This window comes from Phycodurus eques, chromosome 1 (assembly GCF_024500275.1).
Source record: "Phycodurus eques isolate BA_2022a chromosome 1, UOR_Pequ_1.1, whole genome shotgun sequence".
In the NCBI taxonomy this organism is placed as follows: Eukaryota; Metazoa; Chordata; class Actinopteri; order Syngnathiformes; family Syngnathidae; genus Phycodurus; species Phycodurus eques.
Genome location: NC_084525.1, coordinates 7,318,495 through 7,339,567, shown reverse-complemented (window position 1 = coordinate 7,339,567; position 21,073 = coordinate 7,318,495). Strand labels below are relative to the sequence as shown.

Here is a 21,073-nt window from a genome sequence, read left to right as displayed (position 1 = left end):
GGCACGGTGGTCGACTGGTTAGCACATCTGCGTCACAGTTCTGAGGACTGGGATTCAAATCCCTGCTTCGCCTGTGTGGAGTTTGCACTTTCTCCCTGTGCCTGCGTGGGTTTTCTCTGGGCACTCCGGTTTCCTCCCACATCCCAAAAACATGCGTAGTAGGTTGATTGACGACTCTAAATTGCTCGTAGATGTGAATGTGAGTGCGAATGGTTGTCTGTTTATATTTCCCCTGCGATTGGCTGGCGACCAGTTCAGGGTGTACCTTGCCTCCCGCCCGAAGATAGCTGGCATAGGCTCCGGCAAGCCCGCGACCCTTGTGAGGATAAGCGGTACAGAAAATGGATGGATGGAAATGGGTCTGTCACAGATAAAAATAATCTTTTAATATTTAAAAAAGCCTTATGTGTGTACCAGGCCTTAGACGAGCAGTTGTGTAAACAAATTTCGTTTTGCATTAGACACGTAGCGGATTCTCTCTCTCGAGGCTTCAGCTAGTGTTTTATACCAGTGGTTCTCAACTGTTATCACCCTGGGACCTGCATTTTCCTTTTGTTGTGAAGTCTTGACCCACTTTTATATAAGAACAATTAGGAACATGTTTTGTTTAAAAATAGCAGCTGACAACACATGTAGAGTATATTATATTTTCAAAAGCTGTTTCAAATGAATTTGATGTACCACCAAAGGCATATTGCTCATTATGACATCTGCGAGCCAGACGTTGAGCTGCACTGTATTTGTTTACAGAGTAAACTAGTGGCTAAAGCACAAGGCATCTACACTTCCTGTTCTATACCTAAAATGTTCCATATGGGAACTTTATACGTCTCTGTACTGTAGTGGAAAATTCAAAATAAATATACATGTAATTATTTTTTACTAGTTGTCCGCAACCCACCCAAATGTATCCCCGACCTACTTTTGGGTTCCGACACACCAGTTTAGAACCACTGTTTTGCACTATGACTAGAGTACTACCTGTGCCCCACTTTGAGAATCACAGCAGTAGAGCATCGCCAGTAGAGGTACAGTGTCGATAAGGCTTAATGGTAAGCAGACCTCACTCTTGGATTTACATTTCTGTACTAGTTCTCTTACAGTGAGTACTTTGAACAATACATATCGGTTCGCCGATATTAGTGTAGCCAGTGAGCTGAACAAGAGCAATGTGCAGGAGAATTGGTCTGAGTCCAGCAGGGTCAGTAATTTTCAGGTTGTTCAGTCACACTTAAAGCTCAAACTGTGGTGGTGCTTGAAGAGTTGAAGTAGGGGAATGCAGTCATGTGTGTGTCTATATTGGATCTGTCTCCATTTGTGGACAAGCAAGCCAACAAGCAGACCTGGGCACTGTTTATATAAGATAGCCAAAAACACCAGTCAGGGTTTTGTCATTTTATTCCTCATTTTTGTTGAAGAATACTTATTTAGTCCTCCTGCAGCACTCATGGACAAGCTCCTCCGCAGGATAGACGACAAGGAGGCAGAGACAAGAGACTAGAACGGACTAGAATGTTCATTGGAAACCTTTTAGTGAACAAGAAACATAATTTCTATCTTTTTCAACTGAAGTGTGTGTAACTGTAAACATTTGTTCAGTTGTACTGTATGTTTTGCTTCATGCTGTGTGCTACACGACATATGATGCTGCCCAAATCTTACTTTTATTGTAATTATTTTTTAATAAAAGGGATGTTCTGCGTCACTGTGTTTTTGTATGATCAAGATTCAGACAAGTTTGCAAGTCATAAAATTATGTGTTTATTCATGGACAATGCAAATATTGATTAATGTAATATCATCAAAGGTAATAAGATCTGCATGACTTTGGAGGTTTAGTTGTCATGTCCCATTCACAGCTCTACAATCATAATCGCTCCAGCCTCAGTCAGGGATCCACAGCACAAATTTACAATTCTTTTTAAATGACTTGTTTTACCTACTGTATGTTTAACCATCCAACATTAGAAGAATATTGGGGCGCTTTGAATTATGTTACAGGAAAATAACTATATCATGACAGAATGAGTAGGTACTGTCATCCATATTATATGTCAAGTAATTCATTGGCTGGCAGACAGACAGTTTCAATAGTATGTCCACCCTTTGGAATTAGCTGGATTTCTGCATAAATTGGTAATACAATGTGATCTGATCTTTATCTAAGTCACAACAATTGACAAAGTTTTCCAAAACTGATACCACACAAACAATTATATGCTCCTGTGTTTTTGCTGAAAAGTAACACAAAATGTACAGTAAATGTCACAGTAGAGGGTAGTAAAAATATGTGAAGCTTTGGATTTACTAATTACTGGTTGCCCCTCCTTTGACAGCAATAACCTCCAACAAACGGTTCCATTAGTTGCAGATAACACCTGCACAACAGTCACGAGGAATTCTTTCCACAATGTAGCACTAATGGGGCAACCATAAAATAAATGAGTCACACTTTTTAGGTTTTGCTTTAAAAAGGGAACATTTGTCATCAACATCAAGAAATCGTGAAATATAGATGTGAGTTGGGTATATGTTGTGTCGTAGTTTGTAAGTGTAATTCTCAAATTGCATTTATAATGAAAATAAAAAATAATGAAACTAAAAATAAAAGTAGCAAGTCAGTCATTAATATTCCCAAATTGAGTGTTCTATTCCATTTTGCTTCCGCGTTGACGGTGCATTGCGTGTGACGTCATTATGTAAAGCATGCGTGTTGGCGTCAGGACGTCAACCGTAAACCGCTTCACGCTGGAGCGGAGTTTACATTTCCAACGCATTATCCACAACTCTCCAGAAAAAAAAAACCGCAATTGGAATTCAGGAGTTACACTTTTATTCCCCGGATGAACCTGATAATGATCAAGTTTTTGAAGATCATAATAGGCACTGGCTTCATTGTTGTTTTCATCTTGGTTACGATAGCGTCGATCAGGACTCTGTCCCTGGACGTCAATGCAGGACTTCAACTCGCACGCTGGGAAACGCCGAGTGATATTTCACTTGATATAGACCACCGTAAGCGAGAGGAGCTGCTAACTCTCTTTAAGGGTACCGGCACCATTTTAAACAAGCAATTAATTCAACAAAGCTCGAGTAAAATGCTTCCTACCTGTTCGCTACTTTCTCCCTTCTTCTTTTCAGAGGCCATTCGCATCCCCACTGTGTCTTTTTCACCCACGGAGAGCAACACGACTGCACTTCTTCACTTCAACTCGTTTCTCCGAAGAGGTATTTTTTTTTTAATCTTCGGAGGAAAAAGCACCGTTCACCACAACAGGAACCGACAAACGCATCACAGTGCTGCACTGTATTCTTACTGTACATACAAGCTAACAGCTGTTGATTAGCTGAGTGTTTTCCCAACCCTTTTTGAGCCAACGCACCCATCTTCAGAAGAAAAATATCACAGAACACCACCGAACAAAAACTTAACACGATCTGTTTACTTGTTACCAGAGGTGGGTACAGTAAGCCAAATATTGTACTCAAGTAAGAGTACTGTTACTATAGAATAATATGACTGAAGTCAAAGTAAAAAGTAGTCCTCCATATAATTCCTCCAGGAAGAGTAAGAAAGGCATCAGTGGAAAATAAACTACACTATATAACAAATCAAGGCACATTCAGCTCCAAGAAATGGTCGTATACGATATTGTTGTCACTTGTTAAACACCACAATACTGTCGGCTTAACAGATTAACAAAAAAAAAAAACAGGAACATGGCCCTTTTTCAAATGCCAGGTTTTTGTGTTGAAAGTTTTTTTTACGACCGAGATAAATCATTTCAAAAGGGGTTTCCACCATTAATGTGACCTTTCTACAATTTGTACAACTAAACTGATTTATTTTTTGTTTCTTTTTGAGAGGGAATGTGGAAATAAACAACTGAAATAAACTTGAATGTTATTGACTTGGACTAGACGTCTAACTTGCTGCTTTCTTGGCCAGGTCACCATTGCAAAAGATGTGTTCTGTATTAACAGGTATTTTACCGAGTTAAATAAACTTTAAATAAAAATAAAACCGGTTGCACAAAGATGCACTCTCTCTTACAACTGGCATGTGGCTGTGTTCAGAAGGAACAGATCACATTGAAACCCCTGTTCCATGGGAGTCCACACGCACCTGCCACCATTTCAATTTTTAAGTGGAAAAAAATCAACAACAACATGCATAGAGCTTTATAGAAACATTTGCTTTATCCACTAAAATGACTGAATGAAGAAGCTGTTTGCTGACCAGACTTCTTGATAAAGTGTGTGTGAGAGAGAGAAATGGGGCTTATGTTGCACAGCCAAAACAATAGCAAAAACATCTGCAACTTACTGCAAGGTGTTTTCTCAAGTTAGAAGTGGGCTGAAATTACCAGGTTTGGGCAGTGACAAAACTACGCTGCATGTTAAAGCTGTTGTTATCGTAGTCTGTAATGTAAACACGAGTCTGGTGCGGCTGTCACAACTCACTTTGATTGGCCCGCGAAGCCCGACGTGAATTTCTTGTCTTTTGATTGGTGAACTTGAGTAACACATCATTGTGGTAATCACCGTGGATTGTTTTGTATTCCTTGGAGTTAACACTGCCACCATGCTGCTCTCTCTTTCTCTTGCGCTCTACGCACAATAGATATAACCATCATGACATGGCCGCCTCGTCCATGCCTCACATTCAACATGGTCGCCATGGAGGCACGGCAGGCACACGTTTTGGAATTGAATCTCGTCATATTGTATTTGTGACCCGGAAATACGTCAGTCCCATTCTCTGCCTGCATTGCGCCACAGAGCCGGTAAACAACAGCGGCCCATTCTGGAACTAACAGACTTTGTCGAGGGTACTTTAAAACTATTCATGGACACATTGTTCAGTCCCAACGGTCCGTTTTATCCGATATCCATTTTATCAGGGTCCATTTTATCGAGGTTCCACTGTACATGATTTGCTTTAGCGCTCCACATAAATCATATGGAAGGACACATATGGTCCCCAGACCTTGAGTTTGACACCTGTGGCATAGATAGATGAACAAAGATATATTCGACTTGACCAATCAAAATTCTTTATCCTTTTGAAAATTAAAAAGTAAATGCAGTTGTTTGTTTCACCATTCTCTGTGTTCCTTCTCTCCCCTTGTCAGCCTTCCCGACACTTTTTACCTCAGGCTTAGTACACCATGAACTGGTGGCCAACTACAGCCACCTGTTTTGGGTCCCAGGATCGCAGCTTGACCTGGTGCCGTACCTGCTGTTGGCTCATATCGATGTGGTGCCTGCTACAGAGTCAGATGGCTGGGTGGCTCCGCCTTTTTCTGCCCAGGAGATAGATGGTTTCATCTATGGTCGAGGGACGATAGATGACAAGAGCTCTTTAATGGTGAGAGAAGCCGTATAGGACATTGCAGAACGGTTGTAAACAATATGGGCCAGGATACTTCTGGGTGGCAGAATGTGAGTGACTACCGTTGACCTGAACTGAAATGATGACAAAAAACTATGCTTGGAGTGGTGCCTCCAGATAGACACCCCCCCGAAAAAGAGAAATAAAAATTCATCTAGCGTAAAGGGTTGTACAGATACGATAGCAAGAGTGCCTTCCAGGAAGAATAGCCATCAGATTGCTTCAGCTTTTGCCACCGGAAAGAAGTTGTGACGTCATGTTGAAATTCTTATTTTGTGTTCACTGTTACTATATACAGTGCCGTGAAAAATATTTGCCCCATTCTCAAATTCCTTTTCCACTTTAATTTTTAAGATCATCAAAGAAATTTAAATATCAGAAAAAGACAACCATCCATCCATCCATTTTCTGTACCGCTTTATCCTCACTCGGGTCGCGGGCGTGCTGGAGCCTATCCCAGCTATCTTCGGGCGAGAGGCGGTGTACACCCTGAACAGGTCGCCAGCCAATTGCAGAGAGAAAGACAAAGGGTTAAGGGGTCTTTTACGTGTTTGAAAATAGGGTGAGCTAACTGTGTTTCGAGATATGTAGCGAATCGGCTTCATGCCAGAGATTCTAAACCCGAGTTATTAAATGGTGATTTTTATTTATTAAAGGCCCTCCTCCATTATTCAATTTTTTTTTAATTCTTTATAATCCTTCATGTTCTTTTATCAGGTTTGTGAGAAAATATGGGTTAAAAATGCTCAGAAGGCCCCTTCTCAAGCGATTGTAGTTGGTCTTTTCAGCCTGGCATTTGAGACTGACAGAGTTCTCATTAATAAACTTTGCTCTGAGCAGACCGCTGTTATTTTATGTTAAATATGGAAAAGCTTTGCTCTGATTGATCTTCCCACACCCTCCCTTTTTTATCGTAAGTGCCCCTTTGTGTAAAGCAGGAAAAAGTGCCCTTGGAGCAGAAAAATGTGGCTTCAGAAGTGTCAAAAAGTGCTCTCGTAGCGGCCATCAGTACGCTAGGAGTGGCAAAAGTGCCCCTGAAAATGTTTCCCCCCTTTTGATGATTGGTTTCGGAGGGGAATAAAGTGCTTTCAAAGTTGTTCATGTGATTCTGGCCTGCTATGAATTCCATTTCAGTCTTACATATAAGACATCTACTGGATGAAAACCACATACTAAGAAGTAAAAATACTTCGTTTTGAAGCTTACCTCTTATCATGCTTCTCGTTTTTTTTTTTTTTCTGAATTCAAGGAGTCTAGTTCAGATAACTTCATTAGACAAACGTTCAAGGAAGTCTGACTTTATGCACTACAAGAACATCCATCCATCCATTTGCTGTACCGCTTATCCTTATCGCGAGTGTGGTGGCGCCTATCTCAGCTGACTCGGGGCAAGAGGTGGGGTACACCCTGAACTGGTCGCCAGCAAATCGCAGTCCACGTAAAAACAAACAACCACTTACACTCACATTCACCTATAGGCAATTCAGAGTTTTCAATTAACCTACCTTGCATATTTTTGGGATGTGGGAGGACACCCGGGGAGAACATGCAAACTCCACACTGGCGAGGCCAGGATTTGAACCCCCTCAGACCTGTGATGCAGACGTGGTAGCCAGTTATCCACCGTGCCACCTACTACAAGAACATTATGTGCAAAATATATAATAAGAAAATATTATAAGCATGAATACAAAAACGGTGACATCATGCTTTATGTATGAAAAACGTACCTGTATTTTGTACTGACCATGAGCAATGAGCGCTCCACTATGCTGCGTTTCCTTGGTTATCCACTGGGTGGCACACAGTACCTTGAAAAAATAAATCTAAGTTAATTACGTGATATAGTTTCATATATATAATGACTGAATATTGTCACTTGTAACACTTATAATTATAGGGAAAGCAAGTTTGTCTGTCTTGCATAAGCATAAATATGTATTTTTGATGGATTGTTCTCAAATTTGTAGTGGAACTGTGTGAGGCTTCAGGCTGTTTCCCTCTTGCATTTTCCAGCTAATAAATCACATCTGCAGGGTGATTGAAAAGTAACTCCCTATTTTAAAATACTTATAATTTATTCATATGTTGTAATGTTTTTCCCAAAATTTTTTGGGTGTATGAGTGGCCAGCCACAAGTCCTAACTTAACACGCTGCGACTTTTTTCAGTGGGGTTGGTTAAAGGAGCAAGTCTATTCTACCAAACGAACGACTTTGGAATAACCTGAAGGGCGAATACGAGAGTTCCTTGTGAAATCAGTTAATGCGGTTCCAAGGCGGCTTGAGAAACTTGTGGCCATACCGAATTTTCAATAAAACTCCATGCAATACGCAGTCTTCTCATGTTCAGTCGACTAATTATAGTTAAGAAATAAAGTACTTAAAAATAGGGAGTTTCTTTTCAATCACCCCCCAATAGTCATCTGCAGGCTTCTGTTGCACAATTTTTCTTGGTATGTCATCTCTATAAATTAGAAAAAAATCCATCCATACATCCATTTTATACCGCTTATCCGAGGTCGGGTCTTGGGGGCAGTAGCTTTAGCAGGGACGCCCAGACTGCCCTCTCCCCAGCCACTTCACCTCACCAGGGAGGCGTCCGGGAGGCATCCGAATCATATGCCCCAGCCACCTCATCTGGCTCCTCTCGATGTGGAGGAGCAGCGGCTCTACTCTGAGATCCTCCCTGATGACCGAGCTTCTCACCCTATCTCTAAGGGAGAGCCCGGACACGTTGCGGACGAAACTCATTTCGGCCATTTGTATCCGGGATCTTGTTCTTTCGGTCACGACCCACAGCTCGTGACCATAGGTGAGGGTAGGAACGTAGATCGACCGGTAAATCGAGAGCTTCGCCTTTCGGCTTAGCGCCTTCTTTACCACAACAGATCAATACAAACTCCGCATCACTGCTGATGCTGCACCGATCCGCCTGTCGATCTCCTGTTCCATTCTTCCCTCACTCTTGAACAAGACCCCAAGAAACTTGAACTCCTCCACTTGGGGCAGGATCTCATCCCCGACCCGGAGAGGGCACGCCACCCTTTTTTGACTGAGGACCATGGTCTCAGATTTGGTGGTGCTGATTCTCATCCCAGACGCTTCACACTCAGCTGTGAACTGCTCCAGTGAGAGTTGGAGATCACGGCTTGATGAAGCAACAGAACCACATCATCTGCAAAAATCAGAGATGCAACACTGAGGCCACCAAACCGGACCACCTCTACGCCTTGGCTGTGCCTTGAAATTCTGTCCATAAAAGTTATGAACAGAATCGGTGACAAAGGGCAGTCTTGGCGGAGTCCAACCCTCACTGGAAACGAGTCCGATTTACTGCCGGATATGCGGACCAAATTCTGACTCCGGTCATAAAGGGACTGAACAGCCCGTATCAGGGGGTTCGGTACCCCATACTCCCGAAGCACCCCCCGAGGGACACGGTCGAACGCCTTCTCCAAATCCACAAAACACATGTAGACTGGTTGGGAAAACTGCCGAGGGTGTACAGCTGGTCCACTGTTCCATGGCCAGGACGAAAACCACACTGCTCCTCCTGAGTCTGAGATTCGACTGCCCAATGAACCCTTCTCTACAGCACCCCTGAATAGACCTTACCAGGGAGGCTGAGGAGTGTGATTCCCCTGTAATTTGAACACACCCTCCGGTCCGCCATCTTAAAAAGGGGGATCACCACCCCAGTCTGCCAATCCAGAGGCACTGTCCCCGATGTCCACGCGATGTTGCAGGGGCGTGTCAACCAAGACAGCCCCACAACCTCCAGAGCCTTTAGGAACTCTGAGTGAATCTCATCCACCCCCGGGGCCTTGCCACCGAGGAGCCTTTTAACCAACTTGGTGACTTCAAACCCAGACATAGGACAGCCTGCCTTTGAGAACCCAGACTCTGGTTCCTCATGGGAAGGCGTGTCGGTGGAATTGAGGAGGTCTTCGAAGCCTCATAATGTCCCCAGTCAAGGTCAGCAGCGCCCCATCCCCACTATACACAGTGTTGATGGTGCACTGCTTTCCCCTCCTGAGATGCCGGATGGTGGACCAGAATTTCCTCGAAGCCGTCTGGAAGTCTTTCTCCATGGCCTCATACCTGGGTTTTTGCTTCAGCGACCACCAAAGCTGCATTACCCTTGGCCAGCCGGTACCCATCAGCTGCTTCAGGAATCCCACAGGCCAAAAACGCCCGATAGGACTCCTTCTTCAGCTTGACAGCATCCCTCACCGTTGATGTCCACCAACGGGTTCGGGGATTGCCGCCACGACAGGCACCGACCACCTTAAGGCCACAGCTCCGGTCGGCCGCCTCAGCAATGGAGGCGCAGAACATGGTCCACTTGGACTCTGTGTCCCCCGGTTCATCCGGAACATGAGCAAAGTTCTGTCGGAGGTGGGAGTTGAAACTCCTTCTGACAAGGGATTCTGACAGATGTTCCCAGCAGACCCTCACAATACGTTTGGGCCTGCCACGTCGGACCGGCATCTTTCCCCACCATCGGAGCCAACTCACAACCATGTGGTGATCAGTTGATAGTTCCGCCCCTCTCGTCACCCGAGTGTCCAAGACATGCGGTCGATGACCACAAAGTCGATCATCGAACTATGACCTCGGGTGTCCTGGTGCCTAGTGCAGGTGTGGACACCCTTATGCTTGAACATGGTGTTCGTTATTGACAATCTGTGATGAGCACAGAAGTCCAGTAACAGAACACCGCTCGGGTTCTGATCAGAGTGGGGGGAGTGGGGGGGGTGTTCCTCCCAATCACGCCCTTCCAGGTCTCACTGTCATTGCCCATGTGAGCATTGAAGTCCCCCAGCAAAACGATGGATTCCCCAGCGGGAGCGCTCTCCAGCACCCCCTCCATGGACTCCAAAAAGGGTGGGTACTCTGAACTGCTGTTTGGTGCATAGGCACAAACAACAGTCAGGACCCGTCCCCCCCACCCTAAGGCGGAGGGAGGCTACACTCTTGTCCACCGGGGTGAACCCCAACGTACAGGCGCCGAGCCGGGGGGCAATAAGTATACCCACACCTGCTCGGCGCCTCTCACCGTGGGCAACTCCAGAGTGGACGAGAGTCCAACCCCTCTCGAGAGGACTGGTACCAGATCCCAAGCTGTGTGTGGAGGCGAGTCCGACTATATCTAGTCGGAACTTCTCGTCCTCACACACCAGCTTGGGCTCCTTCCCTGACAGAGAGGTGACATTCCACGTCCATAGAGCCAGCTTCTGTAGCCGGCGATCGGATCGCCAAGGTCCCTGCCTTCGGCCACCGCCCAGTTCGCACTGCACCCGACCCCTATGGCCCCTCCCACAGGTGGTGACCTCATGGGAAGGGGGACCTACATTACCCTTTCGGGCTGTGCCCGGCCGGGCCCCATGGGTGCAGACCCGGCCACCAGGCGCTCGCCTTCGAGCCCCACCTCCAGGCCTGGCTCCAGAGGGGGGCCCCGGTGACCCGCGTCCGGTCAAGGGAAACCTAGATCCATTCATAGTTTGCATTATAGGGGTCTTTTAGCCGTGCTTTGTCTGGTCCCAAACCTTGGACCGGTTTGCCATGGGTGACCCTACCAGGGGCGTGAAGCCCCAGACAACTTAGCTCCTAGGATCATTGGGACACACAAACCTCTCCACCACGGTAAGGTGACGGTTTCCAGGAGGTTTGTTTGTGCCCTGCGATTGGCTGGCAACCAGTTCAGGGTGTACCCCGCCTCCTCCCCGATGATAGCTGGGATAGGCTCCAGCACGCCCGCGACCCTAGTGAGGAGAAGCGGCTCAGAAAATGGATGGATGGATGGGATTAAAATGAAACGGTCAAGCATTTCAAAAAAGCATTATCATTAAACGCATTATACACGAGAAAGTACGGTACATTTTCACGGCTCCGTATATTCCATATGCCTTTTGGCCCTGCTCCCCATCCTTGGCAGGAGGTTTGTTGTCAAACTGAATTCAACCACTCTTCATCATTATTTCCTTATGTCTTCTAGGGTATTCTTCAGGCCCTGGAATACTTACTGATTAAAGGCTATGCCCCACGTAGAGGATTTTACCTTGGTCTCGGCCATGATGAAGAAGTAACCTACCTCTCCATAAACAAACTTAAAAGTCGATGCGGTTCATCGTGTTACAATAAAGTAGTCGTCTTTTCTGTCTTTTCAAGGTCAGTGGTTACCAGGGAGCCTTGAACATCGTACGACTGCTAAAACAGCGCAATGTGCGACTGGCGTTTGTCCTGGACGAGGGTCTCGCTGTGCTCGATGGAGTCATCAGCGGTCTCGATGGACCCGCTGCTTTGTAAGTATGTGACGTCAAAATGAAACTTTTTTTATTATACATTAAAGTTTATCTGTTTGCATGTACGTTTTGTATAGAATTGGTGTAAGTGAGAAGGGCCTTGCCACTGTAAAGCTGAGTGTGTCCACTCTTCCCGGCCACGCTTCAATGCCTTCCAGGGAGAGCAGCATTGGGATCTTAGCTGCAGCAGTCAAAAGGTTTTTTTTTATATAGCTATCTTTTTAATCTGATAGATTTTTGCACTGCCATTTCTTAAAGAACGTTATCCCTCAGACTTGAGGACAACCCTATGCCCATGTTATTTGGTCATGGACCTGAACGTGAAACATTTGAACACCTAGCTCATAAGGTACCTTTAAAATCAACTACTTAGTTAACATTCATATGGATGAAACCTTTTGTTTTTGTGATTTTAGTTTGGGCTACCTTTGAAGTTCATACTCTCAAATTTGTGGCTGTTTTCTCCACTTGTTGGCAGGTAATTACATCATTCTATGTATTCATCAGTTTAAAAAAAAAAAGTACTTTTGCAATGAATGAGCATCTGCTGTGGCGCAGGTTTCTTGAACAAAAACCAGACTCAAATGCCTTTGTAAGGACTACTACTGCAGTCACAATCTTTAATGCAGGCGTAAAGGTACAGTCAGTAGAAATAGTCTCAATCCTTTAGTGTGATTTTCAAAATTAATTTAAAAAATAATAATTTTTTTCTTTTTGCAGTTAAATGTTATTCCTTCTCTTGCTGAAGCGTATGTGAATCTACGAATCCACACAGCACAGTCATTACAAGAGGTATTCAGTAAAAAAAAATTCCAGCAGGCATTTTCAGCAGCAAATAAATGTATTATTACTTTTTCTAGGTCATGGACCTCATCCAGTTTACAATTGGGGACCACCGTGTAAAGATTGAGCTCATTGAGGGCTTCGATCCTTTGCCAGTCAGTTCATCCGATGACAAATCTTATGGCTTCCAGATCATCAAGAAAACTGTGTTGGACATGTTTCCAACAGTATCAGTCGCTCCAGGTAAATGCCATATTGAAACAGGGCATCCAACATTCTTTAACTGTATATTTCAATGTTTGAATGTGCAGGTATTTGTGTTGGTAACACAGACAGTCGACACTTCAAAGATTTGACCAAAGATATTTACAGATTTGCCCCTTTGTGGTTTAAACCAGGGGATGCAAAGAGGTAAAAAGACTTAATAGAAACATAACAAAGCTGTTGATGATGACTGAAAGCTCAGAATTAACAATGCCATTTATTTGTAACAACTACAATGAGTTTTATCTTATAGACATGACAGATTTAAAGGGGATGTATTTTCCCCGTCTTATTAGGTTTCATGGCATAAATGAAAGGATTTCCAGAAAGAACTACGAGGACCTTGTTTTGTTCTACTCCAGACTGATCCAAAACTGTGACATTCGGAAACTCCCTGAGCCTCACACCTCTGTCCATGAACTCTAAACAAATGGAAGAAACAAAATCATATCCTTTCACTGAAAACCAAATTGCACACATGTACAACCCCAATTCCAATGAAGTTGGGACATTGTGTTAAACATAAATAAAAACAGAATACAACGATTTGCAAATCATGTTCGACCTATATTTAATTGAATAAACTACAAAGACAAGATATTTAATGTTCAAACTGATCAACTTTATTGTTTTTAGCAAATAATCTTGGAATTTTATGGCTGCAACACGTTCCAAAAAAGCTGGGACAGGTGGCAAAAAAGACTGAGAAAGTTGAGGAATGCTCATCAAACACCTGTTTGGAACATCTCACCGGTGAACAGGCTAATTGCTTCGCCCGTCACTCACTCTTGTTGTTTCCATGGTGAAATTGTCTCGCTGAATGTTAACTTTCCATCTCCTTTGTAGTACTGGGTCACTGTTAAACATGTTAAAATAAAAAGCAGAGTTGAACGGCTGAACATAACGGGTGGCACATTGCATTGTTGACTGGGCGAGCTTTCCCTTCGTCTCTCAAAAGTAAAACCATCCATCCATTTTCTTACCGCTTATCTTCACTAGGGTCTTAAACTGAGACACTCGACTTTCTTTGTAGAGCAAAGAGTTTCCTCCCACATCCCAAAAACGTGCATGGTAGGTTGGTTGAAGACTCTAAATTGCCCTTAGGTGTGAATGTGTGTGCGAATGGTTGTTTGTTTATATGTGCCCTGCGATTGGCTGGCGACCAGTTCAGGGTGTACCCCGCCTCTCGCCCGAAGATAGCTGGGATACGCTCCAGCACGCCCGCGACCCTTGTGAGGATAAAGCGGTACGGAAAATAGATGGATGGACTGTTCCTGGAAAAGAGGTGGTGAAGACTTGCTTGAGGTTGCAGCTTCTTGTAACAGCACTGTCGTACATTTGGATAGCAGTATAGTGTGAGATCCACCACCATAAAAAGCCAGCTACCTTGGGCATCTCGGACTGCTTCAGTGAGGTAAGAGGAAAACTACATAATAATCGATAACTACGAGGGATAGACCAATTATTCGCTTGGCTGTTTATCGGCGCCGATATTAGGCATTTTTACATATATTGGCATTGGCCTCTTTTTTCTTTTTTTTTTTTTTTTTAATCTGACGACCAATTAGAGGTCAATTTAAAACTGGGTAAACTTCAGGAAACTATTCACTTATTTATGTATTAAATGCTGCTGACCCTGGGAACCTTTTGTTTTTGTGGGTGGGAAACTTGGGGATTCTATCTCAGGCTACAGAAGCTGGCGCGAGGGACATGGAATGTCACCTCTCCGGCAGGGCAGGAGCCCGAACTGGTGTGCAAGGTTGAGACGTTCCGACTAACTATCGTTGAGCTTGCTTCCACACACAGTCTTGGCTCGGGTACCAGTACTCTTGAGGGAGGTTGGACCCTCTTCCACTCGTCCACCCTTTTTAGAATTTTTGGAGGGGGTGCTGGAGCGCGCTGCTGCTGGAGACTCCCTCGTTCTGCTGGGGGAGTTCAATGCTCACGTGGGCAAAGACAGTGAGACCTGGAAGTGCGTGATTCGGAGGATTGGCTGGCCTGGAAACGCCTCAGCATCTCCCTGGAAGAGCTGGGCAAAGTGGCTGGGGAGAGGGAAGTATGGGCTTCCCTGCTTTAGCTGCTACTACAATACAATACTACATTTATTGGAGTATGACTTTTATTTAATGTTTCTGTGGAATACATTTCAATGTAATCATAATTTAAGTACAATTTTATTTTCCTGTGTTAATGTTTGAACTATGCATCATTTTGCAAATTACCGCCACGACAGGTACCGAACACCTCATGACCACAGCTTCGGTTTAACCCCTCAACAATTGAGGCACGGAACATGGTCCACTTGGATGTGGTCGAAGTTCTGCCGGAGGCAAGAGTTGACAGTTCTTCTGACAGGGTACTCTGCCAGATGTTCCCAACAGATCCTCACGCTTAGGCCTGCCAGGTCGGACCGGCATCTTTCTCCACCATGGGAGGCAACACACCACCAGATGGTGATCAGTTGACACGTCCACCAATCTCTTCACCCAAGTGTCCAAGACATGCGGCCACAAGTCTGATGACACGACTACAAAGTCGATCGTCAAACTGTGACCTAGAGTGTCCTGGTGCTAAATGCACATATGGACACTGTTATGTCTGATCATGGTGTTTGTTTTGGGTGATCTGTGATTAGCATTTAGCTCAAAGGATCATTGGAACACACAAAACCCTCCACCACAATAAGGATGGATCAAGAAGGGGCTGTGTGCCAAATTTACAAGACAGTTTTTTTTTTTTTTCATTTTACAGAGTTTTTAAAAATGGCATAAGAGTGTATATGAATCAACACACTGCAGTCAAAGATGCATTTTATTGTGTTTTGTTTCACGGAATCGCCCAATCAACCAAAAAAAAAAAAAGCAACAACCAATGATGCGCAGTTTGGTGTGTAAAGCTATCGAGAGGGTCTTCAATCTACATGTAGTCACACAAATTATAAATTTATATAATTGAAAACAACTGCCTCATCATACAAACACCTTATTGAAAAAAATAAAATTCAACCTGGAATAAAAATACTTAATGATTAGTCCAACATTGATGTAACAATTCCACCATCATACTGTAAATGCACACATAACTGATTTAATAATACATTTTTGTCAAAATTTTGGCCCCAATTAACTTAATCACTACCTCCCACAAAGCCAGCAAAATGCTTGTGTATTCTGTGTGACAAGGGGAGACAGGGTACTCTACTGTTTTAATATCAGGAAAGCATTCACTCATGTTTGGTAAATTAAGTAAACATGATTACATAAACCATAATGATGGTGCTTTATTCCGTCATCCAACTTTTAGATGGCTAATTGGTTGTGCAAATGTTGGATGACGGGATATGGTCCATTCAGATCATTCGTGTTTTTGCAGGAATTTCCATCGAAGTCATCCAGGTCCACAGACATGACAAAGGCTCCCCCATAATTGTTGTTTACAATGTAATTGACCTGTATGCCAGAATAAATAAATAATGTAGGAATAATATCATATATAGAGCGCTGCTTGAAAGTGTGTGAACCCTCCTGACATGGTCACTCTTTTTTGTAAAAAACTAAATTAACCTTGTCAAACATGCGTCCAAATCCCAATTTGTAAAGCATACTTTCCAAATCGTAGGCACGCACACAAAAAGATATATTTTCATTATTTAATCCAACAAACATTTTTTCTTTCCCACAAAAACTGATCATCATCACCACTGCAGCTGGGGGTTCACATACTTCTGCACACATACAATTATCAGTTTTTGTGAAAAAAAAAAAAACGTTTATTGGATTAAATAATAAAAATACGTATATTTTTGTGTGTCTACTATTTGGAAGGTATGGTTTACAAATTTGCATTTTGATGTATGTCTAACATGGTTAGTTCAATGTGTTTGTTTGTTTTTTTTTCAAAAAGAGTGACCATGTCAGGAGGCTTCACAACCTTTCAAGCAGCACTGTATATAATATGTAATGTTGGTTCACTTGTTTGGCTTAGTTGGTCTACCTTTGCATCAATGGCGGCTTTGTTGTCAAAGGCAATCCAAAGATCTGGTGCAGCAGAGCTTCCCAGCAAAGAGCACACCTGAAAGGATGATCAACATATATTGACATTCAGTATTGTCATCTGTTATAATAAAAGCTGCTGCTGATCCACTGCCTCATATTTTACCTCATAACGGGCCCACAGACCTGGTGGTACATCACTCAAGCTCCCTTTAAGCGGTTCAACTTTACCCTCAGCGTCGACAGTAAAAACTTGTCCAAATACTCCGATTCCCATGTTAAGCTTAGCGGCCGGTGCTCCCTTAAACTCCCAGTATTCCATTGATGTGGTCTAAAGTATGAAGAAAATAGTCAGGGGCAAAAGAACAGAGATGATACTTCAAGTCATTAAAACATGTACGAAAGACATATACGCAGTAGAGAGGTTGCTGCTCGTTACTTACTGCCATATTGAATGAGGCAGTTGGAGTGCTGAAAGATAGTGGCGCTGATGGAAAGTAAACGTCTGATGTCCTCACATTCAAGAAGTCGACGGCACTGATAGAAAACAGAGGATATTGTGCTTCGTGAAACATGAAAGGAGAACATTGTGGGAATCATTTTTAAATTTCTCTTTACGCTGCAATCTGCGGGACCTCATAACTCTTCTCAATGGCCAGTATCTGAGCAGCGACACTCGCAGTGAGCAGTAGAGCAGCTTCTCCAGATGCAAGCGACTCAGCATCGATTTTGACTCTGAATTCCTATACAACAGAAATAATTTGTGAACATTGTACGTAAAATATTCTTTGGCATGAAGGTTTCTGGTTTCTGATCATACCTCAATGAGGGAAGTGTACAACGCCTTATTGACTTGATTGTTTTCATTCACCCACAAGATGTTTATCCCATCAAACTGATGGGTTCTCATAAAGCGAACTGCAGACACGATAAAAGTGTCCCTGTTTGCAGATGTGGCCATCATGTCTTGGACTCTTGAACATAAGAAAAAACAGGTGCTCTTTGAGAATGGTGGCACAAAGAACGCTACTTGCAGACTGACACTGTTTGCAGCTCTTCAGTGTCTTGTAATTATAAATTCATTTTCCTTATAATTCCGGGCTGATGTTGTGGGGTGAATAAATTAAATCAAGAAGAAAGATACTGCCATCATGTTCTTTTAGATCGATGACTGCACATCTCAACTTACATCGCTTTTTCAACCATCAAGTTGACGTCCAAAATCTTTTTCAGCTTCGGACCACTGGTGGAGCAAACATGTTTACTTATGAACAAAATATGCCGAAAAACACACCTCTTTCACAAAAATGTGCATGCTCAAGGTCTGACCTTAGCGCAGTGAAGGCCTAAATTTTTTTTATTTGAGTAGCTGGAGCAAACATTTTAAAATTTGAATCAATGCCGACAAAGCTGTAGATCAGATGGGTACACAGGTCTTCATCAATGTCTGCAATGTGGAATTGTCTCTTTCCGTCACGTAGGTCTGAGTGGCTTGCATATTGACACACAAGGCGTGCAGTCGAGCCTAAAACATTGAGGAAAATTGCTTGGCATTTGTTTAAAATGGTAGCTAAAATTACAGTACAGTGCACTTAGAAAGTATAAACTTGTTCGTTGGATATATAAATCGTTGCAAGACAAACTTACCCAACTGTGCGGCGATCAGACAGAGACCTGCAAATTGACATGCTTCATCAGAATTGTTCAAACTATCGAGTATCAATTATTAATTTTTTCTCTTCATCATCACCTCACCTGCAAGAAGAGCTAGCTTTTGCATGTTGCTGCTGTAAAGTAAAAAAAAAAAAATGATGACAATAAGTGGTAGGTTATTAAGTTAAGCAAGCATTCACAATGACGATAATGATTTATGATGCCATTTTGGCAAAAAGCAGGAATATATCTTGTGCCACAAAAACTGAACTAGTCTCTCAAACAGCCCAAATAAGGACTGTGTTTAGAAACTATAACTATATGATATATGTATTTATAATATTGTACATATTAGAAAATAGTTAAAATTTGACATTTTCCTTACTTTAGTTGGGATAGTAGAGATTCAGAATTCAGAATCAGTGGCCAAAGAGCATCTGAAATGATTGGAAAATAAATAAACGAAGAGCACAGTTTTATTAACATTTTCAACCAAGACTCAGAAAAAAATGAACAAATATTTTCCCAAAATATTTTTACTTTTCATTTTGTTTGTGTTGTGCGTGTGTGAAATGTGTTGACTTTCCGTCCAAAGTATAGTCCAATTGTCAAGTGCTTAACACCATTAGACCAGCTGCCAGAGACCATCCAGCATCATGGCATGCTTTAATTTGGACTCTTTCAATTTTAGGGAGCTCGCTCAGTTTACCATTTTAATGAAGAGGAAGGAATTTCAAATTAATTTCATCTTTTCATATTTAAATGACCACTAAAACTCAACTTTCAGGAAAAACATTTTGAGCTTGGAGGCAATGTGCAAATGCAATAGATGATATGAGATTACACACAATGAACCGACTTCAACCAGCATCTAACGTACTAATAATTAACAATTAACACATGGTAATGTAAATGTATACTCACCAAAAAAAGACAGCTTTTGAGTGCCTCCCTATGATGATGGCTGAGTAATGACTGGCTTGTCCTCCTTATATACATGTTGACCAGGTTTGTCAGCGGCTGTCATTCTTTCAAGGGGCTCAGCATCATGACCAAAATGATCTGGCACATGTCAAAAGTACACCACGGGATGGGTGAGGTGTACCTGCAATGCAAACAAATACATTCTCATTATGACTTAATTATTCAATTTAATTAGAATTGGCATCCTTACATAGGATGACATTTCTGAGTGGGGTGGCAATGTAAACCCAGTAAAAAGAAAATTGCTTCCTGGTACAGTTTAATTATGTGTAAAGGCATGATCTGACATTTGCCTTTGTGTGGTGACTTAATTTTGGTGGCACCTTCTTGTCTGAAGGAGTGCCATCTTCTCAGTATGTGCTCATGCTCAGTGAATGTGAATCTCACAGAATCGTGACCTAAATGATGGTATAAATTACTATAGTTCAAGAACTATCAAAACGAACAAGGTGGTGACTAAACCAAATATCAACCTTACAGTACAAACGCAATGACATGACACAGAACATGTATGTAACACACACGCAACTACGAAGGAAAACAACATCTGCGTTAACTATAATAACACTTAATTCACAACATTATTTTACAAAATGCTGCTAGGCATACTGGGAAGTGCAGCTTCAACTTCTGCTGTAGTAATGGGGAAGAGGACGACGCTGGGCATCACAGCGTCCTTAGTGCCATTTGTACAAATTGTCAATAGGGACCTATCTAACAATCATTGACATCTCCTCATGCAACGGAGAAATTATTTTGAATATAGGAAATAGAAATACAATACCTGTCACGAAAGAAAGTGCAATTGGGTTCTCTTGAGTGTGAATTCATTTGTGCAATGCCAGAGTTTTTGTTCTGTTCTTTGTTACCATAATTCTAACCATTCTTTGCTGATGCTGGATTCTACTTGGTTTGTAATTCAATCTATTTCAATTTATTTTAAAGAAAATATAAGGCCCATTCCGATGTCGGGTTTGTGGGCGTGCACTAAAGGGGAGTTTCACACAGACCGCCACTGTACCTGGTAAGTAGGTGAATTACTAACTCCAGTTGCAGCTACTTTTAACAGCTCTAAAAGTAGTATGTTTGGATAGCATTAAAGAGTGACAGCCATCAAGAAAAAAGCCAGCTACCTTGGACATCCTGGATTGCTTTAGTGAGCTAGTTTGTGAGGAATCGATATACAATATAAACTCAATATTTTTTGTCATGGTCCGTGTTGTGGTTGCATTTGTTTTGATTAGATTTAGGTTTTGTTTCATGTTATGTCATGTTTTCCTTGTGTCCCTTTTCATGTCATGTCTGTTTGGTTTTGGTGGCTTTGGTCTTTGTGGAACTGTAGAACAGGAAGGAGAAATGCAGCCCTATGGGGGACACAAGCCAGTGCAAACTATAGGCTGGTCCCAAGCCAATGCAGAGGGTTGCGTCAGGAAGGGCATCCGGCTTAAAACCTCGCCAAACTAATACGAGCGTTCATCTAAATTGGTTGAGACCCGGGTTAACTACGTCCGCCACCGGCACCGTGAAGATGATATAAGAATTTGTGCAAATACATGATAAACAGGAGGGAAATGTTAAATAAATTGTACAAAGTTATCATTTATTTGCTGCTTGCATTGGTATTGTGGACGAATTAGATGGTTGCTTGCTGACCGTGGGGGAGAGGAAGATGTCTCGCCTTCAAGAAAGTGACTCA

The 21,073-nt window shown here is 42.7% G+C and overlaps 2 protein-coding genes across 4 annotated transcripts; one reads left to right on the top strand and one right to left on the bottom strand.

Moving 5' to 3' along the window:
• Positions 1-2,724: 2,724 nt before the first annotated feature.
• pm20d1.2 (peptidase M20 domain containing 1, tandem duplicate 2) lies at positions 2,725-14,239 on the top strand. 3 transcript variants are annotated; one of them, XM_061674210.1, is made up of 13 exons: positions 2,725-3,015; positions 3,142-3,228; positions 5,136-5,371; positions 11,395-11,481; positions 11,568-11,701; positions 11,779-11,898; positions 11,975-12,050; positions 12,118-12,179; positions 12,260-12,338; positions 12,422-12,493; positions 12,562-12,727; positions 12,796-12,895; positions 13,045-14,239. In XM_061674210.1, exons 1-13 carry the CDS (start codon positions 2,844-2,846, stop codon positions 13,172-13,174), a joined length of 1,521 nt encoding a protein of 506 aa, XP_061530194.1. In that variant the 5' UTR covers positions 2,725-2,843; the 3' UTR covers positions 13,175-14,239. The 3 variants fall into 3 exon arrangements, with proteins under 3 accessions (XP_061530194.1, XP_061530104.1, XP_061530289.1); XM_061674120.1 differs by having other exon boundaries at positions 2,725-3,048; XM_061674305.1 differs by lacking the exon at positions 12,796-12,895 and having other exon boundaries at positions 2,725-3,048; positions 13,045-13,143.
• Positions 14,240-15,965: 1,726 nt separating this feature from the next.
• LOC133407707 (chitotriosidase-1-like) lies at positions 15,966-18,428 on the bottom strand. The gene is made up of 8 exons (XM_061685876.1): positions 18,388-18,428; positions 17,930-18,004; positions 17,561-17,714; positions 17,359-17,483; positions 17,184-17,277; positions 16,907-17,071; positions 16,742-16,819; positions 15,966-16,197 (listed from the first exon to the last, which is right to left on the bottom strand). The coding sequence occupies exons 1-8, from the start codon at positions 18,426-18,428 to the stop codon at positions 16,048-16,050; spliced, it is 882 nt and encodes a 293-aa protein (XP_061541860.1). The 3' UTR covers positions 15,966-16,047.
• Between the last annotated feature and the right edge of the window lie 2,645 nt (positions 18,429-21,073).